This window comes from Nuphar pumila, chromosome 17, assembly GCF_984573655.1.
Source record: "Nuphar pumila chromosome 17, dmNupPumi1.hap1.1, whole genome shotgun sequence".
Taxonomy (NCBI): Eukaryota; Viridiplantae; Streptophyta; class Magnoliopsida; order Nymphaeales; family Nymphaeaceae; genus Nuphar; species Nuphar pumila.
In genome coordinates, this window is record NC_143265.1 from 10691780 (window position 1) to 10707065 (window position 15286).

Consider the following 15286-nt stretch of genomic DNA (forward strand, 5'->3'; position numbering starts at 1 on the left):
ATAGATTATGATGAAACCTTTGCTCCTGTTGCTCGAATGACTAGTGTTCGAGCCCTTATTGCAATGGCCTCTGCTAAAAAATGGCCAATTTTTCAATTAGATGTCAAAAATGCCTTTTTAAATGGAAATTTAAATGAAGAAGTTTACATGGAACCACCTCCGGGTATGAATTTAAATGGTAAAATTTTGAAATTAAAAAAGGCCTTATATGGACTTAAGCAAGCTCCTAAAGCTTGGTATGATAAGTTTAGTAGTGTATTAATCAATTTAGGATTTACTTCTTGCTATACTGACACTGCTCTTTTTGTTAAGAAAACATGTAATCTCATCGTTATTCTTCTATTATATGTTGATGATATGATCATCACTGGGGATGACAAAAAGGGGGTAAATGATATGAAGTCTATGTTAAAAGAAACTTTTGATATGTCTGACCTTGGATTCTTGAGATATTTCTTAGGAATTGAAGTGGCATACTCCCCGCGAGGATACATTTTATCTCAGATGAAATTGACAGTAGACATTTGTACCAAATCTGGAATATCTGATGAAAAGAAAGTTTAGACTCCCGAAGTTATCAATGCAAAACTGAGACTTGAGGATGGCGTTCTTCTTGAGGATCCAACTCCCTATCGTCAATTAATTGGATCTCTCACTTATCCATCACCCGTCCAGACATAGCTCATGCAGTTCATGCTGCAAGCCAGTTTCAGCACGCACCTATTACAGTTCATATGGCGGCTGTAATGAGAATTGTGCGATACATCAAAAATACCATCTCCAAGGGACTCTTCTTATCCTCTTCCTCATCTCTTGAATTAACTGCTTTTACTGATGCTGACTGGGGAGAAAATCCCAATGATCGTATCTCAACTACTGGTCTTTGCATTTTTTTAGGTGAATCTCTCATCTCGTGGAGATGTAAGAAGCAGCAAAAGGTCTCACTATCATCCACTGAAGCTGAATATCGGGTTATGTCAATGACAACAATGAGAATCATGTGGCTCAGAGGACTCCTTGGTGACATGGGTGTCCTCATTTCCTCACCCACCAAGCTCTGCTGTGATAACAAAAGTGCGATCTACATTGCAAGCAATCATACGTTTCACGAACGGACCAAGCATATCGAGATGGATTGCCACTACGTTCGAGATGAATTCCTCAGAGGAACTATCACATTACCATACGTCACTTCAGAATATAAACTGGCTGACTTCTTCACCAAAGCGCTCCCAACTCCACGATTTATGTTTCTTCTTGGCAAACTTTCGGTCTTCTCCCCGTAAAGTTTGAGGGGGCGTGTTAAAATATGTATATATATATATATATATATATATATATATATATATATATATATATATATATATATACATTGTAATGAAATATGCGGAAAAGAAATGTATGTCCTACAATGGACATTCACACATAGAAATCAAAGAACAAGTCCAAAAGATGACATACACAAAAGCCAATAATGGCTAGAAAGCATAAAATCTTATAAATGCACTAAAGGGCTTGAAGAAGCCACACATTACAAAGGGGGAGACCCCACTTATTTATAGGCAAGAGAGGAGTGAGGGAGAGTTAGAGAAAAGCAAGAGAGAGGGACCATTGGGAGTCCCAACAAGGAGTCGTTGGGCTCCCAACGACTCTTTGTTGGGCCCCCCAATGGCTGTGCATTAAATGCACAAAAAGAAACAAAAAAGAAATAAGGAAAAAATAGAAAAAGGAAAAAGGGAAAATGAAGAAAAGGAAAAAGTCTAAAATGCCCCTATTGGGCGAGATTACAAAACTACCCCTTATCGGGTAGTGACTGTTAAATATATTTATATATATATAAATATATGTATTACATATATTTTAACACCCTCCCTCAAGCTTTACGGGGATACAACGGAAAGCTTGTTGAGAAGAAACATGAAACAATGAGCAGCAAAAGCTTTGGTGAAGAAGTCCGCCAACTGGTACTCGGATGTGACGTAGGGCAGTGCTATGGTTCCTTTTAGGTATTCATCTCGAACATAGTGGCAATCCATCTCAATGTGTTTAGTACGCTCATAGAAGGTGTGGTTGCTTGCAATATAGATAGCACTCTTGTTATCGCAACACATCTTCGAAGGAATTGAGATGACGATGCCTATATCACAGAGGAGACTTCTAAGCCACACAAGCTCCATGGTTGTAGTGGCCATTGCTCGATATTCCGCTTCAGTTGAGGACAATGATACTTTATGCTGCTTCTTGCATCTCCAAGAAATCATAGTCACCTAAGAAAACACAAAAACCAGTGGTTGAGACTCTATCATTGGGATTTCCTCCCCAATCAGCATCTGTATAAGCAATTAAATCAAGGGATGATGAGGAGGAAAGAAAAACTCCCTTAGTTATGGTGTTTTTAATGTATCTGACAATCCTTAAGACTGCACTCATGTGCACAGTTGTAGGTGCATGTTGAAACTGACTGACGGAGTGAACTGCATGAGCTATGTCTGGCCGAGTGATGGATAAGTATGTCAAAGACCCAACGATTTGACGGTAGGGAGTAGGATTCTCAAGAAGTGTCCCATCTTCCAGCCTTAGCTTTGCATTGATAACCTCATGGGTTTCTGTCTTCTTATCATCCGAAATTCCAGACTTGGAACAAATGTCAGCAACAAGTTTCATTTGTGATAGAATATACCCTCGGGGTGAATATGCAATTTCAATACCTAAAAAATATCTTAAGAAACCAAGGTCAAACATGTCAAAATGTTCTTTTAAAATTTTCTTAATATCATGGATTCCTTGCTCATCACTTCCAGTGATGATCATATCATCAACATATAGTAGTAGAATAACTACAGAGGACCCTGCACTTTTCACAAATAACGCAGTGTCAGTATAACATGAACGAAAATTTAGGCTAGTCATTACATTGCTAAATCTATCATGCCAAGCCTTTGGAGCTTGTTTTAACCCATAAAGTGCCTTTTTTAGTTTAAGAATTTTGTTTTCACCAATAGATACTCCTGGTGGAGGATCCATGTAGACCTCTTCACTTAGTTCACCATTAAGAAATGCGTTCTTAACATTCAATTGATAGATAGGCCATTTTTTAACGGATGCAACCGCAATAAGAGTCCTAACACTAGTCATTCTAACTACGGGAGCGAAGATTTCTTCATAGTCTATTCCGTACTCTTGAGCATATCCTTTGGCTACCAACCTAGCTTTATAACGTTCTAATGACCCATCACTTTTAGTTTTAATTTTGAAGACCCATCTACATCCAATAGACTTCTTTCCCGTGGGTAATGAAGTTATTTCCCAAGTTTTAGCCTTTTCAAGGGCACCAAGTTCTAGTTTCATGGCTTCAACCCATTGAGGAATGTTTTTGGCTTCATTATAGTGTGATGGTTCATGATAAAAGTGTAATGCAATTAGGCATGCCCTATATTTAGGTGTTAGGGACTCATAGGAAACAAACCTATTAGGAGGATTGGAGATTCGACTAGATCTCCTTAAAGAGGTTTCTTCTATGTTGGAACTTTGAAAATATTTTTCTAAAGCGCTTATGGGAGTTTCTTGGCCACGCCTTGTATAGGTTTGAATTGACCTATTTTCAAATTCATTAATTCCATTTTCAACATTACTAAGAGGAGTATTTTCTAAATCATTAGGAACATCCTCTACGTGAGGAGTCACATCTTCTTGAGAAAGAAGATCAAATAAGAAAGCATATTCGCTTTCATCAATATCTTTATTTTTCTCAAAGCCGTTCTCATTTTCTAAAAAGGTAACATCTTTGGATACATATAGTTTGTTACTTTTGGGATCAAAGCACCTAAAACCTTTTTGATTTTCTCCGTATCCTAAGAACACACATTCGATAGCTTTGGGAGATAACTTATCTCTTTTATGTGCAAGGACAAAACACTTACACCCAAAAATTCTTAATCTATTAAAGTCGAGTGTTCTTTCAAAAAGTTTTTCATATGGAGATATACTTTGTAGGGATGAATATATCATTCTATTTATCAAATAAGTGGAGGTTAAGGCGGCTTCGGCCCAATAACATTTTGGAATTTCTTTGGAGATGAGAAGAGTCCTAGTGGTTTCCAAGATGTGTCTATGCTTTCTCTCGGCTAGACCGTTTTGTTGGGGAGTTCTAGGACATGACCTTTGATGACAAATTCCATTGGTTTCCAAATATTCTTGAAATTCATTTGACATATATTCTCCACCGGAATCGGATCGAAGAATAGAGATATTAGTTGAAAATTGATTATTGACAATCATATGAAATTTTTTAAAGAAATTAAAAACTTTGGATTTTAGATTGAGAAAATAGATCCACACATATCGAGTGAAATCATCAATGAAAGTAACATAATATGAGTATCCTCCTTTTAATATGACCGGAAAAGGACCCCAAACATCCGAATGAACTAATTCAAAGGGTCTTTTGGACACAAATGTTCTCTTTGGAAAGGGGGTGGATTTCATTTTTTCAAAAATACAACTCTTGCAAACAAAATGTTTCTCATTACAAAATTTCTTTCCAAAAGGAAAGTACATTTTTGAGAAGCTGGGATGTCCAAGTCTTTGATGCCAAGTTTCTATATTTTTATCTTGGACATGATTACAAAATGATTTAGTGGGAAGTTTTAAATTGTTCATGTAGTAGAGATCTCCCCTCCTATGGCCTTGCCCAATCCGCTTCCCGGACTGGAGATCCTGTATAGAGCAATCCTTGGTTGAGAAGGAGATTTCACATCCATGATCACATATTTGAGAGACAGATAAAAGATTTAAATTAAGTTGAGGTACTACTCTTACATTTGGTACAAAAAAATCTTTTAAAAAATCTAAGGTTCCAAAACTTTTAACTTGTAAAGAGGTACCATCGGCGGTGGAAACAAAAGAATTTTTGGAGTTGCTACATACATTGGATAGTCCATTTTCAATAGGGGTCATATGAAAAGATGCTCCAGAATCAAGAATCCAAGAAGGCGTACCTGGAGGAGAAGAAGAGGCAATGGCGGCTCCCGAAGTTGATGGCAATTTGAGTAGAATTTAAAGTGCTTCAGATAGTTGAGCAAGGGAAAATGACTCTTTCCCTTTCATTGGCTCCTCCTTATTTTGTGGGACTTCTTCAATAATAGCAACTTTACCTTTTGGAGGTTCATTTATCTTTGGACAATTAGGTCTTATATGACCCGGTTCTTGACAATGATGGCAAATGGCTTTCCTATAATTGCCATTATAGTTATTTTGCCTCCCAAAGTGTGGAGGCTTATAAGCTTTCATATGATTGCCGGGTTTAGACACGGCAAGAACTTCATCTCCTCCTTTAATCATGCCAAGAAGCGTTTCTTCTTGGCATATTTCGGCTATGACATCTTCCAATGGAAGCGGTTTTGATCTATGAAGAAGGGAGGACCTAACTTGTTCATATTCGGGCCTAAACCCATGTAAAAATTGGAAAAAGTGTTCTTTCTCCATTTGTTCTCTTCTCATTTCCACATCTTCACTTGATACCCATTTGGGTTCAAGAAGGGATAGCTCATCCCATAAAGGTCCAAGAGTGCTATAGTAATCTCTTACACTCATTTCACCTTGCTTAATAGTACGAATTTTTTCTTGGATAAAAAATTGACGAGCAAGGTCTTTTTGGGTATACATACCTTTCATAAAGAACCATGCTTCATTTGCTAGGCGGAATTTAGCAATGTTGGCGCAAATCTTTAGGTCCACGTTGTTCATGAACCATGCAAGAATTTTTGCATGCTTACTTTCCCAATCTTCTACCTTGGATTGGTGATCTTCAATAGCCTTCATGCGAGCATTTCCTTCTAGAGTTTTTTCTTGATCACCATCAATTTTCGTAAGTTGAAGTTGAGGTTCCCTAATGGTGCCCATAACATATCCCCAAAGCTTTTTACCTTTGAGGTTGTTCTCCATGGCGGCGGCCCACATCATGTAGTTAGTACCATTAAGCTTGAAGGAGAGATCAATCTTTTGTTCTCCTTCCATTATATAATCAAGAATGGAGGACAAACAAAGAGAGAGAGAAAACAAGACAACTAGCTATATGAATCAAGAGCACAACCTGGCTCTGATACCATGTAATGAAATATGCAGAAAAGAAATGTATGTCCTACAATAGACATTCACACATAGAAATCAAAGAACAAGTCCAAAAGAGGACATACACAAAAGCCAATAATGGCTAGAAAGCATAAAATCTTATAAATGCACTAAAGGGCTTGAAGAAGCCACACATTACAAAGGGGGAGACCCCACTTATTTATAGGCAAGAGAGGAGTGAGGGAGAGTTAGAGAAAATCAAGAGAGAGTGTGACCGTTGGGGGCCCAACGACTCTTTGTTGGGGCCCCCAATGGCTGTGCATTAAATGCACAAAAAGAAACAAAAAAGAAAAAAAGAAATAAGGAAAAAATAGAAAAAGGAAAAAGGGAAAATGAAGAAAAGGAAAAAGTCTAAAATGCCCCTATTGGGCGAGATTACAAAACTACCCCTTATCGGGTAGTGACTGTTAAATATATATATATATAAATATGTATTACATATATTTTAACATACATATACTTATATATATACATTTTTCCTTTTCTTGAAATACCTGATAGGGGTATTTCTGTAAAACCACATGTAACCTTTTTCTTTTTATATTTTTTCTTTTCTCCTTTTTTCTTTTTTCCTTTTTTATTTTCTCTTTTTTGTAAGACCACAAGGGCCCCACACATGTAGTCGTTGGGGCCCCAACGGTCAGATTTATGACCGTTGGGGCTCCCAACGACTACATGGGAGCCCCTTGTGGTCCCTTCCTTATCACTCCTTCCTCTATAAATAGAGGAGGTTTCTCCTCTTGTAAGCATGAGTTTTTCACCCTGCTCTTTCTTTCTTCAATAATATTCAACTTATGACTTAAAGTCATTTTCTACTTTTGTGTGTACACCTTTAGTGTTTGTGTTCTTGGCTCTTGGTGTCACTCTTAAAGAGTGCTTTTGCTCTATTGGTGCTTCCGCTTCTTTTCATTACACTTGTTACACATGATCAATAAGTAAAGCTCACTTGCAACTTAAAACCATGGCCTGGCCTTGTGGTCTCTGTTAAAACTTAAAAGTGTACATATATACCTATACATATGGTGTGTGTGTGTATATATATATATATATGTGTGTGTGTGTGTGTGTGTGTGTGTGTACATACCAATGTATGTATACATGTATTATATACATATATACATATGTGTATATATATAGTATATATGCATTTATATATATTTTTCTTATTCTTTTTATTTTTCTTTTTGTTTAGTTCTTTTTGAACTAGATTCAAACTAGTCAAGACATTGTTGACTAGTTTGATAGCCATTGGAGCTAGTCCAACGGCTACAAATAGAGCGGTTGGAGTCTGGACTAGCTCCAACGACTCTATCTGAGTCCCCTCTTGTATATAAATAGGGGTGATCCCCTTCACATTGTAATAATGCTTCTTGCATTTTTGTAGATTGAATAAAATATTTATTTTATATTTTTGAGCCTTCTTGTGTATGCCTTTTTGTGGGCTTTATTGGTGTGCCCTTAGTGGACACTTGTTGGGCTTGTCCACTTGGATCTTTGGTCGACACTTTTGTTCTTGATTGAAGGCTCTTGTTTCATTACAGTCTCGACCAAATAATCAAGAATTAACCACTAGTGGTCCAGTTTGGGGCCGTTCCCCATTTGCAGGCCATGTCATCTCAATCTGGAAGTAAGACCCAACCACATGGAACCCAGTTTGATTCAATACAACTGGATCAGAGCCAAGCCAATGTTCGCAGTGGTAAGAAACATCACCAAAATGTTGTGTACCTGAAAATATAAATGGCTTTGATCATAGATTTGTCTAAGTCAAGCCATGTTGAATCTTGGCTTGGCCAACACTTAAGTCAACTACAGGAAATCATTTTATATGCCCAAGTGTCTGTGTCTGGTAAAACTAAAAGCTGCTTCTCTATATCACACCCATGTTAAGTTCCTGTTACTTGGAGAGGAGTTAAATTCATGATCTTGTAGGCTGAAGATGATGAGTTGCAATGGACCTTTTTAGAAGGATTGAACATTAAAGTTCAGGACCAGAAGTGGCCCTGGCCAAAAGGGACTATTCTTATCAGACATGGATTAATGTCCTTGTCTCAATTTATCTTCATAAATTTAATATAAGGATTGACCAAGCTGAATGTGTAATTAGTCTCAACCCTTCTGAACATGGTTAGTTGAAACCATAGTCACCAATATTTTATTTTGAAAATATCACGATATTATCATCGTTTTCAGCTTGGCTGATAATATCGGCAAAATATCACTATTTTTTCAAAATATCGCTAAAATGAAAAAATTGTGATATTATCATGATATTTTTGTTTTTAAATTCTTATTATATATTAAGTTCGTTTTTTCTATTTTTTTGGTTTCTTTTGTATTTTAAAACTTTTAAAAATTGTTTCTTTATATTTTTTTGTAAGAAAAATAATAGAAAACCTATTATTTTCCTATATTTCTTATTATTATTTATATTTTTTCAAAATTTAAAGCACATGAGACTTTCCAGATAAAAACCACATTTTGAAAATATCTCTGAGAAAAACCCTCGCCGAGCAATTACCTTGAATGATATAGGTGACTATGGTTGAGACCTGAACAATTTGACTTGGCAAGAGAGAAAGTATTGCGCTACTTATTTCTATAAATATAAGTTTCAAGAAATTATATTTAGAGCAGACTTAGTGCATATGAATGTAGTCGTGCTATGGCAGGCTGTTGATTCTAAGTTTATGTCCTGACTAGCTATGAAAGGGTGGTACTTTTGCATTCACAGACTCTGTCCTGCCTGTGTGGACTTTGTATTAGATTCACTGATTAGCTATAACGCTGTCTAGTTTTTGGAATCATATTAAATTGGTTGTCATGGCCTTTCAGACTCCAAACATGCTTAATGTGCAATTTGGTGGCCCAAGTAGAGCCATGCCTTCACACAGACAGTCAATATACTTTTTTTTGAAGGGAAAAATAAACTTTGATTTCAAAAGAATAAGAAGTACATGACAGTGACAAGATGTTCCCTGTCCAAAAAAATAAACAAAATAAAGGAAACAAAAAGAGTGAAAAAAGTTGAGGAAATTTTGTATCGATCAAGGATTAGAGTTGGGTGAGATTCCAATCCTTTCCTTCCCAATCCATTGTAACTCCATTCCTTTCCATTTTTTTCTTGCAAGTGCTGTTTGGGACTTAAGATGACCATGTATAACCATCAGGTGTTCTTGTTGGCTTCTGAATAACCTGTTATTACGTTTTTTCTACATGTGCCTGCAATCTAGAAATGGCCAGTAACACCATATCATGCACCAGTTTTTTCTATTCTTTTTAATCCATGGTGCTAAAGAATGTCTCTAACGGAAGATATCCATCATCTGCCAAAGTCTCGATATGCCCAGGCTTTATTGAGACGATGGCTGAAAGAGATGCGTTGTTGATTCTTCATCTCTATCACACATAACATATCAACCTATGTCACACGAACTCGGCTAGGGGGTCGACGCACCCGCGTCGACACGCCTCGACACGGTCAAGCAAGTGTCGGACTCGGTCAACGCACCGGGGCCTAGTCTGCCCACATTTTGGACTCGGTCAACTTTGACCGAGTCTATTTTTGTCCATTTTAGGGCAAAAAAACTAAAAGGAAATCATTTTTTTATATTTTTTAATATATATATATATATATAGCCGAGTCTTATTATTGTTATATATATAGCCGTGTCCCCTAATGGGCACAACTTTGACCGAGTTTTATTATTGTTATATATATATATATATATATATATATATATATATATATATATATATATATATATATATATATATATATATATATATATATATATATATAGCCGAGTCCCCGTGTCCAAAATTTTTGAAATTGCGCCGCACCCGTGTCGTACCCGCATCCGCACCCGCACCCATGTGACATAGATATCAACATGATGTGAAATTCCTCTTCTCTATACACTCGCACCAGAAAAGCTCATCTTAGTTTTTTTTTCTTTTGTTCATTTAAACTCTATGTGGACAGATGACATTACATGAGTTGTAAGTTGATAAGTTGGCTTGTCAGAGTCATGAGTCATGGAAGTTTCCAGGTAGAGCCAAGCGACAAGTTTGCCGGTTCCATGAGCTGTTCATATGTCAGATGCAGTGTTAACTTGGTACAGTGTCCGTATTGGCCATATTCTTTCTCCATGTGTACTTGTCCTAAAGTTTCTCTAACGATGTTGCCTCATGCTTTAGCAAGTCGTGTGCACTCTCTTTGTAGAAAAGTTCATAATCCTTGACCTGTTCATCTATGCAGTCATGCACATAACATATCAAACTGTCATGATTGGCCTATGATGAGACTACGTAATATATGTATGTAATTCCAATTGTTCCATTGTACTCAGTAAATTGAAGGTTTGTCATAAATAACACATGAAAATTGTGTTTTGCCAGCAAGCATTTCTTAATTTTCTCCATAGACTCTGTCAATGCAATGATGCATGGGGAGCCAATTAAGTGTACATCGTTAATTGGATTTTGATGTGCTGTTTTTATTGATGGTGTGGTAGCAAATTCTTTCCTTCATTTGTCAGTCTGTGGAAAGTCGATTTGATTCAATTCATGTTGAGCATGGATGAGGATGGCGGAAGTCCTCAGTGTTTCAGTAGGAGGGATTTGTGTTGTTGAGATGTTGCTTGTTAATTTGTTATATATATTAGTGACTCTGCCTGCTGCAAAGCAAGCAGCAAAGCAGCATCTTGATATCAGTATCATGTAGGTCTCATGTGTTGAAATTGCAAATAATGTTCAAGGGAAAAAACTATTGCAATTTGCAAAAAGGCAATGAAAATCTGGACATTGAACAGATGGCTTCACAATGTGAAGCTTTGGGAAACTGATTTCTTGGATGATCTTCAGCCCTTTGAATTTCTTATGGGGGGGCAGTACCAACTTTAAAACGGGCTATATGTTCCTGATTAGGCTGTGGGAGGAAAGGTGACCTTGACTGCAGCAATAATGGGCCAACTGCATATAGTGTTCAATGACTACCGACACGAAGGAGGCTGACACATGCTTAGGCTCGATTGGCCTTCTAGGCTGTCAGCTCTATCACAGCGAGAAAAGAGAGAAAATTGCTGATTATATATATATATATATATATATATATATATATACCCAGAAAGAATGAAATTTGAGTTACTTTTGAATGGAGTTACTCGAGTCTGGTACCTGAAAGGATCCAGTGCACTTATCTCGACTCTTCCTGGAAGTGTTATCGGAGCTGAGCAAGGAATGGCCAAAGTAGCCACCTTCCTCTTGTCAAAGTACATGAAGACAAGATGTTGACTGGGGCCAGAACAGTTCAGTCATAAAATCCAATGTCCATGCTTATAAATGAAAACCACCTTTAGATGATATTTGTGTCATCTGATAGGAGGCCTAGCTGTCGTTCATGGACTCTCGTCATGTCCTGTGCACATACACTTACACTGAGACAGTAAGAGATACATGCAGTGGGATTTGGCAACTTCTTGAGAATTGAGGGAAGAGAACTATGAAAGCTTCTCGGGAACATTCAGAAGTGGTTCTACAAATGGAATAGTCAATAGAGGCAAGATTGTTCTCTTCTCTTCTTAAAAATGTGAACAATAGAGTTTTCATATCATGCAAGCAGGATTTGCCAAGGGTGTATAAAAACTGCATCTTTCCATGAACTAGATTCAGAGTACTAAAGATATTGAAAGAAGTGGTTAGAGCAATTTGTATTTTGCAATTAGAGTACCTTCAGAGCAAGTGTCAATGATGCTCGATTAGAAGATTGTTGTACTTTGCACAATGATGGTTGGTTAGATGATTCATATAATGGTACAAATGAATTTTGATTTCTAGTTGTGCACCTTAATTTAGTATTTTGTATTGATACTGACATTTTTCGTGTGTATTATGTTGATAAAAACCCTATTATCTGTATCATGTTTTAATTATGTTTATTGGCGTGAGTTGGAAAATTTTCTTGGTCATTTTCTGTGAAGTTGTTGGATGTTATGTCATTTGCCTCTCTCTCTCTCTATTAATTATCCTTTTATGATCAGGAAGAGTTTGACGCAACCAGGTGGTTGGATCGTTCCCTTATTCGCTTATGTTCTAGATTTGGTGATTATCGGAAAGATGATCCTGCTTCATTCAATTTAAATCCACGCTTCTCTATACTTCCACAATTCATGTTTAATCTCAGGCGATCTCAATTTGTTCAGGTGACTTTTTGTATCATTTACAGCTTATATATCGTGTTTATTTCACCATGCACACTGTTTATCTAACCTATGCATACATTTGCAGGTTTTTAATAATAGTCCAGATGAGACTGCATACTTCCGTATGCTACTAAATCGAGAAAATGTTACCAACTCTGTGGTTATGATCCAACCTTCTTTAATTGCATATTCCTTTAACTCACCACCTGCACCAGCATTACTGGATGTAGCTTCTATTGCAGCAGACTGCATACTTCTTCTAGATGCATATTTCAGCATAGTTGTCTTCCATGGAATGACGATTGCTCAGTGGCGAAACATGGGTTATCATAATCAGCCTGAGCATCAGGTTATTTTTAAAGCTTCTTTCAATTCCTTCTAACTTTCAGCATTAACAGTGTTGTGATATTTAGGCACTTCTCTTTCACTATGGGAGGTGAAATTGATCTCATGTCTTTTTGATTGCTTGCTGAAGAATTTGATGTGAACTTTCCCCATCCACCCCCCCTCTTTTGTAAGTTTACCCATATGATTCTGCAGTGTCTATTGAGTGACTAAGGGCCCATTTGCATGCCACGGAAACTCTGGGGTTTCCGTGGAAACACACAAAGCACAAAGCATTTCCGCAGGCCCCACCGTGGCTACACAAATGCTGCCAAGTGTTCCCTCGCAGAAAAGTGACCCCCAAATCAATGGTCACCCCTCTATTTCCACGGAAACCATTCCCGTGGTGGGGTGGCGGTCAGATTTCTTTACCACGGAAGGACACTCTGTGCGGATTGCGGCGTGGAGTGCTCTCCTGTGTTACACAAACGCGCCCCTAAGGGTGATTACTTTCCACATGTAAAGTGAATCCAATGTATGTGTATAGTATGATGCAGCGTGCAGAGGTAGCCACTTTCTTTCATGCATGTCTGTATCCCACATCTGCTCCCTCAACCTCGTATCTTGAGTCTTAGTGTTGTATTCCTTGTGAACTGCATCTCCTTTTGAAGTAGAATCCCTTGTCTTTGGGAGGTGAAATTGATCTCTAGTCTTTTTGATGTCTTGTGGAAGAATTTGGTGTGAACTTTCCCCATACCACCCCTCTTACCCCTCTTTTTTAAGTTTAGCCATGTGATTCTGCAGTGTCTATTGAGTGACTAAGGGTGACTGCTTTCTGCGTGGAAAGTGAATCCAGTGTATGTGTGTAGCATGGTGCAGCCTGCAGAAGCAGCAACTTTGTTTCATGCGTGTCTGCAGCACACATCTGCTCCCGCTCCCTTAATCTCATATGTTGAATCTTATTGTGTTGGGCCAGAGAAGAAACCTTCCTTTTTTGAGTTCAGTAAGTCAGTTAAACTAGTGGCCGAATCTGTCTTTCAGAATCCAACTCTCGCTATCCATTTTCCTCTTTCCGTTGTGAACTACATCTCCTTTTTAAGTAGAATCCCTTGTCTAGTTTTGGAGATTTCCTGATGGCTCCTACAGTAGTGAATGCTTCTATGTATTATTGTTCCATACTGTGAACAATTTGGATAAATTTGTAATGCATCTTGTAATTACTTTGAAAGCATTGAGCGAGTTATTTCTATGGCTGTTCTTTTGATCGTGTAACTGATGTGGAAGGATCAGTCATTTCAGGATCTGGCCCCGACCTGCTTGGCCCTTCTCTGACTTGAATATAATGGGCAAGTTGATGCAACATGGGATGAGTTGATGTTGTTTTGTGACCCATTTACCACGCTCTATTAGAATGCATTATCAACATGTACTTGCATATAACTGTTACCCTAGCAAGGTGTTCCCCTGTCCTTGCATTTTGATGCATGCCCATCATATATGCTCCTTGTTTGTAGAACTTTTTTCTTTACTATAATCTAGGACGTGCTCTTTTTTTACGTGGTAACCAGTTTGACGTGGAACTCCAGTTCACAGGTTGAAGGTGATGCTAAGCTTCTCACTAAACAGTAAATCATATTTTCTGCAGGCATTTGCGCAGCTGTTGCAGGCTCCACAAGATGATGCTCATTTGATCACCAAGGATCGGTTTCCAGTTCCAAGGCTGGTTATTTGTGATCAGCATGGTTCACAGGTCTGTTCTCTTTCCCCAATTTACCCTGTTAATTAATGTTATAGGCTTGAATAGCATTGATGGGGGCTTTCCTTCTTACAGGCACGTTTCCTACTGGCTAAACTGAACCCTTCGGCAACATACAACTCTGCCCATGAAGTTGCTCCTGGTTCTGATTTTATCTTTACAGACGACGTGAGCTTGCAAGTATTCTTTGAGCATCTTCAGAGATTGGCAGTTCAGAGCTAAAGAAGGGAGTTGGATATCTATGACAACCTGCTTTGCAACTCCTTATTGTGCATGCCAGGAACCAGAGGTTTACCATTCGAAGAATGATGACATGCACAGCTTCTTCTAATAAAGTAGGTATCGGCTAATAGAATGAAAATGAAAAATCAAAATGCACTGAGTGGTGAAAGTAAGAAACATATTCTTGTTTTTCTCTTTTTGTTGTTTCATATAATATGTTTTGTTTATTTTTGCTAATATTTCCCATGGTTGGGTTTTTTTGTGGTGCACCAATGATGTTCAACATAGATGTTTTGCATTTGAATTTATTGAGACTGGTGTAATTTGGTGCAAGGTTTGCTGCACCATCAAGAGTTTCTCGAGTAATCTTTGCAGAACATGAATGTATGTAGTTTTAAATTGTCATTTGAGCTACATGATCAGAGGCTGGTTCTGCCTGCGACTTGGGAAAGACCGTCACCAACTCGAGATCATGGACTAAGAGCTTGTAGCCTCTGTTTGGGAGTCGGTGTTGGGAGGGATATCAGAGGGGCGATAAGAAGGGTTGTCACCCTGGAAGCTGATCTCACATCACAGGGATGGAGTTGAAATCCAGATTTTATGTTGTTGCCCCTCTGATCGCCCTCCCTATCTCAGAACCAGGACACCAAAA

General features: G+C 37.9%; 1 protein-coding gene across 1 annotated transcript in view; it reads left to right on the forward strand.

The window, feature by feature from the left end:
• Nucleotides 1-14985, forward strand: part of LOC149811613 (protein transport protein SEC23 E-like) — a 29326-nt gene extending 14341 nt beyond the window's left edge. Inside the window, exons 9-12 of the mRNA XM_089993510.1 lie at nucleotides 12171-12332; nucleotides 12418-12681; nucleotides 14302-14406; nucleotides 14488-14985. Of these exons, the coding sequence (XP_089849636.1) occupies nucleotides 12171-12332; nucleotides 12418-12681; nucleotides 14302-14406; nucleotides 14488-14634 (678 nt within the window). The 3' untranslated portion in view covers nucleotides 14635-14985. The remainder of the gene's footprint in view (nucleotides 1-12170; nucleotides 12333-12417; nucleotides 12682-14301; nucleotides 14407-14487) is intronic.
• The last annotated feature ends 301 nt before the right edge of the window (nucleotides 14986-15286 follow it).